At 57.5% G+C, this 14,059-nt stretch overlaps 1 protein-coding gene across 1 annotated transcript; it reads left to right on the forward strand.

Annotated features, from left to right (window-relative positions):
• Positions 1 to 771: 771 nt before the first annotated feature.
• LOC138122008 (bone morphogenetic protein 8B-like) lies at positions 772 to 14,011 on the forward strand. Its single transcript, XM_069036065.1, has 7 exons — positions 772 to 1,180; positions 7,136 to 7,328; positions 8,195 to 8,343; positions 8,917 to 9,111; positions 9,675 to 9,754; positions 10,093 to 10,203; positions 11,893 to 14,011. Exons 1-7 carry the CDS (start codon positions 772 to 774, stop codon positions 12,040 to 12,042), a joined length of 1,287 nt encoding a protein of 428 aa, XP_068892166.1. The 3' UTR covers positions 12,043 to 14,011.
• Positions 14,012 to 14,059: the final 48 nt, after the last annotated feature.

Here is a 14,059-nt window from a genome sequence, read left to right on the forward strand (position 1 = left end):
GAGCAGGGAACCACCCAGCCCCAAAATTAAAAGGTCCAGGAGGGGGGGTGAGGCTGGTGATGGCGCTCAGTGGGTGCCTGTGAGGGGAAGGGATGCAAGGGGGTGTCCAAGAGTTTGGGTGGCCTTGGGGGTGGATGCCCACGGGGGTGAGCATCTCCAGGTGTGGGTGCTCATGGATTTGGGTGTCGGTGAGGGTGGGTGCCCCTGGGTTTGGTTTCCTACGACGTTGAGCATCCCCAGGTGTGGGTGGTCGGGGATTTGAGTGTCAGTGAGGGTGGGTGCACCTGGGGTTGGTTTCCTAGGAGGGCGAGCCTCCCTAGGAGTGGGTGCCCATGGGGTGAGCACCCCTAGGAATGGATTTCCATGGGTTTGTTCACCCGGGAGTGGGAGCATCCACAGGGATAGGTCCCCACGGGTTTGGGTCCCCTCGAGGGTGAGCATCCCTGGGGACGGATGGGTGCTCGTGGGTTGGGGCGTGAGCCAAGGTGGGACCCTTTGGGTGCCCGCGAGCACAGGCATCCCTAGGGATGGATTCCCACGAATTTGGCTGTCCACGGCTTTGGGTGCCCGTCGATTTTCACACCCAGCCATGCTCCCCGTGCCCCGGAGCCGCCGGGCGGGGAGGGCCGGGGCGTCCCGGGGCCGGGGCGGTGCCGCTGGAGGGACCGTCCCTTTCCCTCGCCCCGCCGGGGCGGGCCGCGGCCGGAGCCGGGGCCGTGCCGGTGCCCGGGGCCGCACCGCACCGGGCGGGCGGGGGGTCCCGGCGGTGCCATGGGGCGCGGGGCGGGCGGGGGGCGGCGTGGGGCCGTGGCGCTGCTGTGGGTGGCGGCCGTGCTGTGCCAGCTGGGCAGCGGCAGCGTCCTCCGCCGCCGGCTCCACGCCGCCGGGGTCCCGCAGCGGCGGCTGAGCGGCGGCGAGCGGCGGGACGTGCAGCGGGAGATCCTGGCCGTGCTGGGGCTGCCCGGCCGGCCCCGGCCCCGCGCCCCCGCTCGCGTCCCCGCCGCAGCCGCGCCGCTCTTCATGCTCGACCTGTACCACGCCGTGGCCGGCGAGGAGGAGGAGGAGGAGGGCGAGGAAGCGGCGGTGTCGCGCCCGGTGCTCACCGGGCTCAGCACGCAGAGCCCCCCGCCCGGCAGCATCGTGAGCCGCGCAGACACCGTGGTCAGCCTCGTCAACATGGGTGAGAAACGCTCCGGGGGCACCGAGGATACCGGGGCGGAGCGGGGGACACCGGGCTGTGCGGGGCATCGGGGGGACCGGAGCGCACCGGGGGTAGCGGGACTGCGGGCAGGATCCCGGCGGCTTTGGCAGCACCGGAGGCATCGGGATGATCGCAGCGCACCGGGGCTCACCGAGGGCACCGGGAGGCGATACCGGGGCGTGCGGGCGGGATCCCGGCGCCAGGAGCAGACCGGAGCGACCGGAGCTTGTGGAGGCATGGGAGCGCACGGGGACGATCCAGGCGGCTTAGGAAGGACCGGGGGCGGGGACCGGGGGGCACGGAGGGACCGAGGGGACCAAAGCAGACAGGAGCGGACGGGCAGGAGCGGGGGGGAGGCGGCGGCTGAGCCCCGCACAGCGCAGAGCTGGGGAGGCACCGAAGGGACACCGGGACGGGGCGCAGGGGGCTGAGCTGACCCGAAACCCCGGTTCGTGACTGGTACCGGCAGCTCCGAGCATCCCTCGGCCCTGGGGTGGTTTCTCAGGGCGTCCTTGTTCAAATGAGGAACGCTTTTGCCCCAGGTTAAGCTCAATAACGGGGGAGAGCGGCTGTGGGGGACACAGTGGCTGTGGGGGAGACGGTGGCCGCGAGGGATGCGGGTGTTGGGTGAAAGAGGCCGGGACGAATCCCAACTCCGTTTAAAAAGGGGAAATGGAGAAGGGGAATGTCCGGCAGCGAGGCTGAGGGAGGCTCGTCCACCCTGCACTGCCCATTTCGGTGGGCACAAGGACTGGGGCGCAGGGCAGGCGGGACGGCAGCTCTGGTGCCAGCAGCACGGTGACCCTCGACGGGACACTGAATCCAAATAAAACCCTCAAGGTTGCTAATTATTGCTGGAACCCCAGCTCCGGCTCCAGCATCCCTCCTATTTCCAGGCAGTGGCTGGAGCAGCAGCAGAGCTGTCCCCAACATCAGTGGGGCCGCAAACACTCGGGATGGGATGGATCCTGTCTGAGAGCAGGTGCCCTGAATCCTGTGGGATTTGCAGACCAGGAGTTTGGATATGGAGCTCTTCCCTGCCCCTTCTCATTGCTTTAGGGGGTGTCTGGGTGCTCCAAGCACGACGTCCCCCACAACCTCTGAGGATGGGGAGAATCCCTCCTTGGAGACTCGAGGCAGGGAGGGGATCTGCACCCTTGGGAGGAGTTTTAGGCGAGGGAGGGGCTGCAGAGGTGTCTCCCACTCGTTCCTACGCTCCCTGTACCACGTGTGGGTGTGAGGAGTCTCCCTGGAACAGACCCTGCTGCTCAGGAGGTGCTTGGGGTGCCCAGGGGTGAAGGCACCCAGCACCCAGCTCCCATTTAGGGTCCTGAGGGACCTGTGGGAGCTCAGTGTCCTGGGAAAGCTGAGAGTGATGGAGACAAAAACTGAAAGGCCAAATCCCCTCGGCACTTGGGACAACACCCAAGCACCAAAATGGGCTTTAAAATGGTCAGGTTTGATGGCAACCAGGGTGGGATGTTCGGGGGAGCCTCCTGGGAGGTGTCACTGCAGGTATGGGGGTGCAGGCAAAGGGACACTGCTCCCCTTCCCAGTGCCCCTGGAGTAGCCGGGAGAGTTGGGGAACACAGCTCCAGCCTTCCATTTGAATGGCTTTGATTTCTGTGGCTTCATCAGCCCCTTCATGTTAATTAAATAAGGGATTTTTTTTGTGGGAGAAGGCCAGCTCTCATTTGCATGCATAATTGGCTGCACAATTATCCTGATGGGACATGCAAATAGGGCAAAGTCTGTGCCCCATTGGCCACTTGGACCTCTTTGCTCGCAGCCACCCCACGCAGCCCTGTGTGAGCCAGGCCGGAGCGCGGCTCCCAGCGGCACACCTTGTTCCCGGCAAGGGGGAATGACAAACCTCCCTGGGGCACAAACACAGCCCAGTCTGGGGGACAGGGGCAGCCAGGGCCACCGGGCACCCCCAGCTGGGTTTGGTGATGGTGGATCATCCCCATCCCCATTCCCATCCCCATCCCCATCCCACCCCGTCCCCGTCCCCGTCCCCATCCCCATCCCCATCCCCATCCCCATCCCCATCCCATCCTTTTTGCTCCTCCCAGAGCGAGGATAAAGCCTGACCTGTGCTGTTCCTGTGCTCTTGCTGGAGGAGTCCAGCAGGATGTTGTGTTTTTAAGGCCGGGGTAAGGATGGGCTTTGGGATTTCTCCCTGGCTGTGAGTCATGGATACGGGCAGGGTGTAATGGTGGAGTGGGGAGGTTTGTAATGGGAAGGGAATGAGGAGCTTCACAGCATTCCTGAGCCCCCCACAACACCCAGGGCACACAGAACACACATCCCCCCTCTCCCTCCTGGCATCCATGGCTCCTGATTTATTAGAAAATGTCCCTGCCCATGGCAAGGGGCTGGAATCAGATGAGCTTTAAGGTTCCTTCCAACCCAAAGCAGCCTGTGATTCCATGTGGCCGGACTCCCCCGCGGCTGCTCGGGATGAAGTTGTGCCCACAGCCAAACATCTTCCTGGAAAATCCAGGGAGCACTGGAGAGGAATGCAGGACACCTTGGCAAAAATAGCCACAGCGCCCCAGGCACCTCAGGGAAGCATCAGCGTGGGATGGGAGCTCAGGGCAGCCTCTCTAATTGAATTTTGGGAGTTGGGATGTGCTGCTCCACTCTCTGGAAGCTCATCATCCACGGCCCTCGCCCCCACACAATCACCACCGAAATCCAGCTGCTGTCAGCAGCCGGCTCGGGATTTTCCCACTTCTGGCTTCATTTTGCAGCCGTTTCAGCCTCCTCCTCCTCCAGGCATCCATCCGGGGGCAGCCCATGCCAAGGTGTCGGTGCTCTGTGTGGACCCTCCGGGTGTGTTTTAATGGGAAAAGCTTTCCAGATAAATCCCTGGGATCCACGGGGCAGGGCAGGGGCCAAGGCTCTGTCCCAGCCACGAGTAGCTGGACTGGGGGTGTCCAGTTCCGAGCCCTGTGTCCTGCAGCTCTCAGTGCTCATCCCAGGAAGCAAACTGGGAATCTGGATGTGTCTCACAGCACTTGGGATAACTCCTGAATCCCTCCCCACTTCACAAAGCCTCCAGAGCTTATTTTTTCCTGCTTGCAAGTGAAGGACAGCATCTTCCCTGCATCTCCTTTAAACCTATTTTGGGCTCCAGAGCACTTGATGTGGTTGAATATCCTGGCATTTCCTTTTAATTTGGTGCCTGAAATGGTCGTGGGGACCCATCGGGAGCAGCCAGGGCCGGTAATTACGACCGATGCACAGTTTATAGCAGAGGAGAAAGCGCACGCCGAGAAACGTGCAGCTAAGAATAACCTGGTGAGCAGGAGGAAGGCTGGCATCTGCCAGGAGATCGGGAGCGCTCAGGGACTGGGAGACACCAGGAGGCTCAGTCTGGGTGGAGCTGGGCATCCCCTGCCAGGGGCACGGCCCCGAAAAAGAAAAAAATTTATTATAATTTTTAAGTTATTTTTTGGGGAGCGGTGGGAGCACAGGGGTGACGTTCGGCTTCGGGGGAAGACGCAGCAGCTCCTCGGGATGATGCCAAAGGAGGGGGCAAGGAGAGCAAAGCGCTTGGGTTGGGCTTTTTTAGTGCGTCTCCTCCGCAATCCGGATAATCCGCCCACAGATAATTGAGGGTTGGTGGTGTGGCTGAGTCAACCCGGATCAGTGGCAGGTTCCCAGGCACCAGGGGCTCCCAAAACCGGCCGGGGGGGCACCTCCAGTGCACCCCCAGCAGCAGCTGAGCACCCACGGCTCTGCTGGGGCGCCCGCCGGGTGCTTTGGGGGAGCTGCAGGGTTCTCATTTCACAACCAGTTTGATTTTAGCAGCAAACACGGTGATGTTGAACCCTCTCCGAGCTGCTGTTTGTGTCCCAGCGGTGGCACAGGAGGGGAAGCTTCTCCCTGGGTCCTGCTCCTCCATGGGAGTTCCCTCTTTTTCTCCCCCAAGGAGAATTCAGGGGTTCCTCCCAGAATTTCATCCCAAGCACAGACAGATTTGCTGTCAGACCCAGATTATTTGGTTCATCCAGGAACTCAGCTAATTGTAGCTCCTTTAGCATTTCTCCTACTGCCAAGGTGTCCCTGGGCTTCCCTCCCACCAACTCCCACCCTCTGCCTTCATCCCTGGACCCCTCCATCACCTCCATGGTGATGGGAAGTTCCCATAACAAATTTGTTGTGGTTATGATTTTCACTCTTCTCTAGGGCCAAAAATCACCTTTTTTTGGCTCTTTTTATCTCGTGTGGGGTCTCTGTGACCTCCTTGGCTCCAACAAAAAAAATCCCTCTGCCCATCCCCTGGGTGAGGGTCCGGCTACAGCCAAAGATTTTGGAGCAAAGGGGTCACTCAAAGTGACCACAGACACCCAAGGGGTACCCGGGTGTCCCCTGGACCAACCGTGGGACACCCACTGGGGGTTTAGCAGTGCTAAAAAAAAGGAGGTGACTCCTGTGCTTGTGTTTTTTGGGGGGGTGGGGGTGGAACTTCAATAATTTTGGAATCTCCGCGAGGCTTTGGCAGCTTTGGCGGCACCAACGGTCCCGGAGAATGAAACCACCCACGATGGGCTGGGGGAAGAAATGGAAAAGAGGGAAGCGGCCGAGGGGCTGCAGAGGGTTTGGGGGGCTGGTGGGTGCCCCCCGAGGGGGGCAGGGGTTGGGTCAGGTGCCCGCAGCATCTCCTGCCACAGCTGGCAGCCGCCCCGCCGGAGCAGGAAGCGTTCTCCGCATCCGCCCTGCCCGCCTGGCCCCGGGCTCTTTTTATAACCCAGCTTGTGGTGAGGCCGGGAGCTGGAGGGAATGTGGGATTTGGGAAAAAAAAAAAAAAAAGAAAAAAAGAAAAATAGAGAAAAGGGGGCAAAAAAAAAAAAAAAGGGAAAAATAAGAAGAAGAAGGAAAAAATGGGTACGTCAGTAAAATCTCGGTGTTGGGTTTGGAGGGACGCGCTGCTCCCTCCGTATGAATGGGAATGGAGACCTCATGGTGGGTTAAATTTGGAGTATTTCTCCCCCCCCCGGAATTGGTTAAAAAATGCATTTGAAAGGTTTCTTTTTGATTTAGTTAATTGTTTGTTTAATTTTAAAAGGAAGCGCCAGGTCAAATTGGTTACGTTGCTTTTGCGCCTGGAGCAGGAGCAGCTTTGGTCACGTTGAATCGTATTTAATCATAAACTTTAATTATGCTCAGACGAGGCAGGTTGGAAGATTTTTAAAGAACAACTTGAAGCAAATAACTGCGCGTTTGCAAAGCTGTGGGGGCTGCGTTACCACAGGGAAAGGGAGGGTGGTTCCTTATGGGCTCACAAAATAAAATCGGATTTTTGCTGCCCCAGACTGTGCTGGATTGATGGAGAAATAAGGAATTTTCAGGGAAAAGGGAGGGGACTTTTTACAGAGCAGTGACCTGATAATCCCCTCCAACTCCCCAAAACTGCACAGGCTGAAAATCTTTATTTGTGGGCAAGAGGGGCCTGTGTTATCCAGTGATGATGGCCCTGATGAGCCCTGGCTTTTTCTGCTGCAAGGAAAGTTTGGAAAATGCCAATTTCTGCTCCAGATGGTCCTGATGACCCCCAAAACATCCAATTTTTGTGGTTTTCACCTTTTGATGAAGCACAAAAAGCTGCAGCCCCCGAGGCACGGCGCGTTCTCTGTGCTCCCCCCATAGGCTGCATTTGTGATTTTGATTTTAATTTTGATTTTAATTTTCGTTCTCATTTTAATTAATAATAAAGGAAGAGGGCTGGGAGGGGAGGCTGGGGGATTTACAGCAAAATAAAATGCAAAAATAGGGGAGGCTGCATCCCGATTCAAACTCTTGGGAGATGGGAATTCCCAACCTAGGGCGGGCGGCTCGGAACCAGCAGGTTTGTCCCCAAAATCCTTTTGGTGGCGCTCAGCGGGGCCTGGCACGGCCATCCCTGACCCTTTGTTTGCTCCACAGTGGAGCAGGACCGGGATCTGTTCTCACCCAAGCCCTACTGGAAGGAGTTCAGGTTCGACCTGACCCAGGTGCCGGCGGGAGAGGCCGTGACGGCCGCCGAGTTCCGCATCTACAAATCCCGGGGTGTCCCCGGCCACGCCAACAGCAGCCTCCACATCAGCATCTACGAGGTGGCTGCCCAGCATTCCAACAGGTGACGGGCTGGGAAGGCAGTGGGAACGGGGATGAGGGCGGTGGGAACGGGGGGGAAGGTGACGGGAGCGGGTATGGCATGAAAATGTGGGTGTGGGATGATGGGGATGGGAGTGGGGATGAGGATGGGGAGGGTGTGGGGATGAGAGTGAAAATGTGAATGGGTAAGGGAATGGAGAAGGTGGGAATGGGGATGGGAAGGAGGTTGATGGGGAGAGGGATGGTACAGGAATGAAGATGGGAATGGGGATAAAGATGATGGGAATGGGTGTGGGTCCAGGAATGAAGATGGGAATGGGAATGGGGATAAAGATGATGGGAATGGGTGTGGGTCCAGGAATGAAGATGGGAATGGGAATGGGGATAAAGATGATGGGAATGGGTGTGGGTAGAGGAATGAAGATGGGAATGGGAATGGGGATAAAGATGATGGGAATGGGTGTGGGTCCAGGAATGAAGATGGGAATGGGAATGCAGATGAAGGGAGTGGGACTGGGATTGAAGCCGATGGGGATGAAGAGGATGGAGATGAGAACTGGGATGAAGCTGGTGAGGATGGAGACGGGTGTGGGGACCAGCTCCAGCCCTTTCCCTCCCCACCCCACCCGAAGGCCGCGGGAAGCGGCACCGCCGTGTCCGGCTGCTCCCACACTTCCCCACGGGCCGGTGCCACACCCTGGCATTCCCACCTGGGCAGGGAGGGAGCTTTTCCCAGAGCAGCTGCCAGGACACCACCATCGTGTCCAGCACGAGAGCCGGGATGTGTCCGGACACAGCTCCGAGGAGTCACTCCCATTAATCATCGCTCCTGCTGGAGCCCTTTGGCTGCTGTTACTCACCTGCTCCTTGTCCCCCCTGCTCCTGTAGGGAATCCGACCTGTTCCTGCTGGATGTGCAGGACCTGCGTGCTGGGACAGAGGGCTGGCTGGTGTTCGACGTCACGGCCGCCAGTAACCACTGGTCAGTGGATCAGAAATACAGCCTGGGGCTGCGGCTCTACGTGGAGACCGATGATGGTGAGTCTGCCGGAGCTGCCTGCAGCGTCCGGGGCCAAATTCCCAGGAATTGGAGTCCCCTGGGTGCCGTGGGATGTGGTGGGGGTTTGATCTCGGCGCAATTTGAAATTTCCAGCTGCGATGGGTGCCAGAAGTCTGGGTTTGCAGGTTCTGATGGCACGGACTGTAATTAACGCCATTAACACTTAATGAACTCCTTACCTGGAGGGATCCTCTGTGTGTGTGTGTGGCAGAGGATTAACCCTCCTTTCCCCATGGGATTAGATCTCTTCCAGCCTTTTCCAGGTGTGCAGGCACACAAAGAGCAGCTCCTCTCCCGTGGCAGGAGGAATCTCAGCCAGGATCACCCCATCCATCCCTTTCCCTCCACAGGGGCGAAGGGGAAAATTGCTTTTAACCCTTGAACAGCCCCCTGCCACCATTTTGAGGTGCAACAGGATCCTCAGGGGGCTCCGACCCCTTGGGATGCCAAAACCGCAGCTCCTGCTGCAAAACTCCTTTTATTTTCAATCTCTGCTTTAACCAAACGAGTTCTTTTTGAGGGAAACCCCACCCGTGGTCCTGTCCCCGCAGGGCTCAGCGTCGATCCGGGCTCGGCCGGGCTCCTGGGGCGCCGGGGACCCCGCTCCAAGCAGCCCTTCATGGTGACATTTTTCCGCGCCAGCCCCAGCCCCGCCCGCGTCCCACGAGCGGCCAAACCCCCGAGGAGGCGGCAGCCCAAGAAATCCAACGACCTCCCCCATCCAAACAAGCTCCCGGGAATTTTTGGTAAGGTGTTTGCTGGGTGAGGGGGGGATCCCTATGGAAAACGCGAGGCTCTGCTGTTCAGCACCTTGAAATCCCAGTTTTTGGCCCCAAGGGGAACAGAGCAAAAAGGTTTTAGGAGGTTTTAGGACTGGAGGGTTTTGCAGTTTGGGAGGTGCGGGGAGGGTTTGGGTTGGATGCCCTCAAGGAAATGGTGTTTGGTGAGCGTGTCAGGATTACTGAATATTGGAATTTTTGCCTCATTGCCCTTGGCTTTGGAGCCCTGCGAAGGTGTCACAGCTCCAGAAAGCTCAGGCAGGAGGGGAGCTGGAAGGCCCTGAAACCACCGAGTCTGGGAAACCCTCAAAGTGAGCAAAGCTGGGGTTTAGCCCTTCCAAGGCTGAATTCCTTCATCCCAATGTTGGAATATCAACTTAAAGGCCGCTCTGGAGCTTCTTTTCCCTTTGTGCAGCAACGAAGGCTCCTCTCCTTTGGCTCCCCTGGACCAATCCTGATCACAGGGGCTGTATCCCACCTCTGAGGGGCGGGACGGGGGATTCCAGGGCTGAAATTCCCTTTTCCCATAGACGATGTCCACGCCACAGACGGGCGGCAGGTCTGCCGGCGCCACGAGCTCTACGTCAGCTTCCAGGACCTCGGCTGGCTGGTACTTGTCTGCTGGGAGAAGTAAATGACAAAAAAAAAAAACCAAAACAACCCCCCCATCATCCCCCCCACCCTGGGCTCCCTCCCAGGCTGGATTCTCCTGCCCATGAAGCCATCCCAGGAGCTGGGAAGGCAAACCTGAACCTCCACAACCCCAAACCCCACCGGTGACCCCGAGCAACTCACGGCTCGGTCCAAAAAGTCAAAATAAACCCTTGCTGCTGGCACAGCCACGTGGGGAAGGAGCTGGCTGAGTTTTTTGTGCAGGTGGGGAAGGGATGAGGGGGCACAGAAGGGTGAAGACCTCGATGTAATCCCGGGTTTGGGGTTTTTTTTCAGGATTGGGTGATTGCTCCGCAGGGATACTCGGCCTACTACTGCGAGGGGGAGTGCGCTTTCCCGCTCGACTCCTGCATGAACGCCACCAACCACGCCATCCTGCAGTCCCTGGTCAGTGCAGCCCACGGTGGGGGGGACATTCAGGGTCCTGGGGAGCCGCCAGAGCCTGGTGGGACCCGAGGGAGAGCTGGGATTTTGGGATGAGCACGGCTGGGTTTGAGGGTGTTTGGGTTGGGAGGTGCAGTGGGGCTCCTGATTTAAATAAAGCATTAGTGGGGGGGGACGCACATCTGGGTGGGTTCACGCACACCTGGGTGGGTTCACGCACACCTGGGTGGGTTCACACACACCTGGACGGGTGCTTGCACATCTGGGTGGCTGCTCACAGGCTGGCCCCCACCACAGGCTCACGGCAGGTTCCAATAGGGAATTTCAAGGTATTCGTGGAGGCACCAGAGCGAGGGCACCCAGGTCAGCAGCTCTGTCCCCTCAGCCTGAGCCAGAAGGGCGCAACAGCGGGATTTTGTCATCCCAGAGCTCCCTCACATCTCGATTTCCTGGCTGACACCATCCTGCTCCAGTTTCGCAGCAGCTGGGGCAGAACTGAGGATTTCTGACAGGCTCATGGTCCCTCTCCCCTGGCAGCGAGCTGGGGAGCAGGGACAGGGTACAGCAGAGCCCTCCTGCTCTTCCCAAAAAGGGCTCCGTGTCATCCCTGCACCCTCCTCTCCAGCCGTGCCCGAGGCTTTATCCACAGCCCTGGCACCCAAACGTTGGGCTCAGCATATTCTGAGCAAGAAAGCTTTAATGCCTCCATTTTTTTTTATTATTATTTTTTTCTTCTTTTTTTTTTTTTCCCCCAAACCCACCCCGCATCCCAGCCAGCGCTTTAATTTCTGGAATTTCCTGCCCCGTGAGTGTTCGTTTCCCCAATGGCAGAACCACCCCGGCTCCGGTGCTCCCGGTTAATTACAGGGAGCGCCGAGCCCTGGGCCGAGCCTTTGAAGGTGTCGCCTGGCAGGGTTTAATTCTGACATCAGCGCAGCTTCCAGGGCCCATCCGGGGGCTGGGAACCATCCTGGCAGCGGCAGGGAGGGGCCCTTTCCCCCCCCACTACACCCACCCATCACCCCTAAACGCAGCGCTGTTCCCAAAACGGGCAGGATGTGAATCACCTGGATGCGGCTCTTCTGGGAAGCGCCAGGGCAAAGGCGGCTGCGGAGCCGTGCCAGCCCCGGGCTGTGCTGCAAATAGCAGGGTTGGACAGCAAAAACACCGGACTTCCGAGCTGGGAGAGCTCGGCTGCCCCTGCCACAAATGAATCGCACATGTCGGGGGAAGCCGGGGAGCGCTCCGTGCGCCCGGCAGCCTCCGAGGCTCCCTCCTGCAGGAAAACGCCGGGATAGAGCGCGGCCCGAGCAGGGAAAAGCCATCCCAAAGCGGAGTCGTGTTCACAGAGGTGCTGTGGGCTTTGGGTTTTAAATCCTGGGTGGAGAATCGCTGTTGGAACAACACCCAGCGCCCCCCGCCCACAGCGAGCCTGACCCGTGCTGCCCTCATTTATGGGCTTTTTTTTCAGTCGTTTGTCTATTTCTGTGAGAAAAGGGCCCTGAAATGCCGAATCAAAGCTCTGCTCCACCACAAACCGCAGCAGGGACTGCCTGGAGTTCAGAATAAATATTTTTGCAAAAAGATGGAAATAATCCCCCCATTCACCCGGGGTTTTTGGTTGGTTTGACGCTTTTGCTGTTGGCTGGAGCCAAATTTGCTGACGCTGACGGGGCTCCATCCATCCCCCAGGTCCACCTGATGAAGCCTGAGGCCGTGCCCAAGGCGTGCTGTGCCCCCACCAAGCTCAGTGCCACCTCCGTCCTCTACTATGACAGCAACAACAACGTCATCCTCAAGAAGCATCGGAACATGGTGGTGAAATCCTGCGGCTGCCACTGATGGACAGGTCCCTGGGTGTCCCATTCCCACCCCTGGGTGTCCCATTCCCACCCCTGGGTGTCCCACCCCACTCCCAGCAGAGCAATGTGCCCCTGGGTTTCTGCTGCGTGCGTGGAAGAGGAGCTTCGGGGGCTGCATCAGAGCAAAATCCGTTCACAATAACAATAAACACCAAAAAATAAACCCCTCCCACCCCTTTCTAGAAGTGGATGTAAATAATATAAAACTCCCTTTCTCTTACCCTGCTTGATGAGACACAGATCTATGCAAACACACACACACACACACACACACATATATATATATATAGGAAAGAGAGGATTTTTGGCTGATTCTGTTCTGTCTGTGACCAATTTGTGCATCCAGGTTGCTCTGGGACTGAGCTGTTTCTAGAGCTGCATGTTTCTCAACTAACCCACCTCTACCCGAGTGCTTTTAATTCCCTTAATGAAAATATCATCAGCCAATTAAGCAGCTGGCTGACTAACCCGCTCCTGTTTACCCAAAGTTCACCAAACTCAGCCAGCTGGAAAGAAAATAAAACATCCAATATTGAGCTACGGCACTGTTATAAAATAAACGCAAAGTCTGGAAAGTCAACACGGAGTTTCTCTTGCTCTTTGTGTTTTAATGTCACAGCACAACAGGGCTCTGTTTGGAGGACATTTCGCAATGAAAAAATACTCAGGACCAGCTAAAATTGTACCTATTTGCTCAGAAATGAGCCCTGGTGTGAGTTTTAGGTCAGGCTGTGCCCATTCCCTGGGCTCCCAGCGGGGCTGTGACCAGTCCCAGGCAGCCTCCCCAGGCTATTTGCACAATTAAATTATTTATTTGCTCTGGTTTGAAAAGGAAAAGGCCTGTCCTGGTTCTCAGCTCGGATACCTGGGGAACCTTACATCAATAAACGAGTAAAGAACCTGGGACAGTCAGGAACAATCCCAATAGCCCCACCAAAAGAAGGAAGATTTGCTCCCTGCCCAGTGCCCAGCTTCCCAAGAAAAGGTCTTGCTTATCTGGGTGTCTAATTCCACCCAAAATCCAGCTCAGGATGCGATCCTGGCTCTGTGCCTCCTGCAGAGAGAACATCCAGGCCTTCCACTGACTCTGGACTCTCCCTCTCAGGTCTTGCTGAAGGTGCCTGCAAGGGCTGACGTTAAAATTCGGGATTTAAACAACAAAAAGGACAAGGAAGGGAAAAGCTGGGCTGGGATTTTGTCTGTCAGGAATCACATCCTTGTGTCTCACCTTGTCCCAGTTTCAGGACAATGCACAACCCCCAGCCACGCTGGAACACCAGCCAGTGGAAAAAAAAAACCCAACCCTGATGGAAAAGCAACACCCCTGACTCGTGAGAGGCTGGGAAAACCAGGAATCCCCAATGGCACCAGCTCTTCCAAACACCCCCAAAATCTGAACATCGGATCTTCCTCTCCACCTCAGCAGCCTCATCCCTGCTGCACAAGCTCAGAACCAGACAACCCTTCCATAATTTCACAGGAAACCCCAAATCCACCACTTCCCACCCATGTGGTCACCTGTCAGTGCAAAGCCAGGGCTGCCCACCACAGGAATCATAAATCCATGTGGTTTATCCCACTCTGCAACCTGGAGTTTGGAAATCCTTTCCTTCAGCCTCATCACTCCGGGTTTTTTCCTTCTTCATCACCCAAAGGGCTCCTTCATTCCCTGGTGTTCCTTGTCCTGACCGTGTTCTCCAGCTCACGCATCCCAGGAAACGCCCTCCCTCTGGGGTGGGGATGGAGCTGGACCAGGCTTCCCAGCAGGAGAGATGCCAGCCAGGGACCTGCCTCCCTCTGCTGCTGGAAAAGGACACTACAAGGCCAGGGACGCGCCAAAAACGCCTCCACGAGATGCTGCTGTGGAACAAACATGAGAGATTCAGCTCTGCTCTTCTTCCCCTGGCACAGGTACCTTCCCCTGGAGCCAGGATTTAGGCACGGGATTAATGAAGACGAGGGCAAGTGCAAAATAAAACCCATCTTTGCTCAAAGAC

Source organism: Aphelocoma coerulescens, chromosome 23, assembly GCF_041296385.1.
Source record: "Aphelocoma coerulescens isolate FSJ_1873_10779 chromosome 23, UR_Acoe_1.0, whole genome shotgun sequence".
NCBI classification, from domain to species: domain Eukaryota; kingdom Metazoa; phylum Chordata; class Aves; order Passeriformes; family Corvidae; genus Aphelocoma; species Aphelocoma coerulescens.

What these genes read in the sequence shown, in the direction of transcription:
- LOC138122008 (XM_069036065.1), top strand. Translation starts at nt 772, where the DNA reads ATGGGGCGCGGGGCGGGCGGGGGGCGGCGTGGGGCCGTGGCGCTGCTG. An exon ending in GGTCAGCCTCGTCAACATGG is followed by an intron (nt 1,181 to 7,135) that starts GTGAGAAACGCT and finishes TTTGCTCCACAG; the next exon opens with TGGAGCAGGACCGGGATCTG. An exon ending in GCTGCCCAGCATTCCAACAG is followed by an intron (nt 7,329 to 8,194) that starts GTGACGGGCTGG and finishes CTGCTCCTGTAG; the next exon opens with GGAATCCGACCTGTTCCTGC.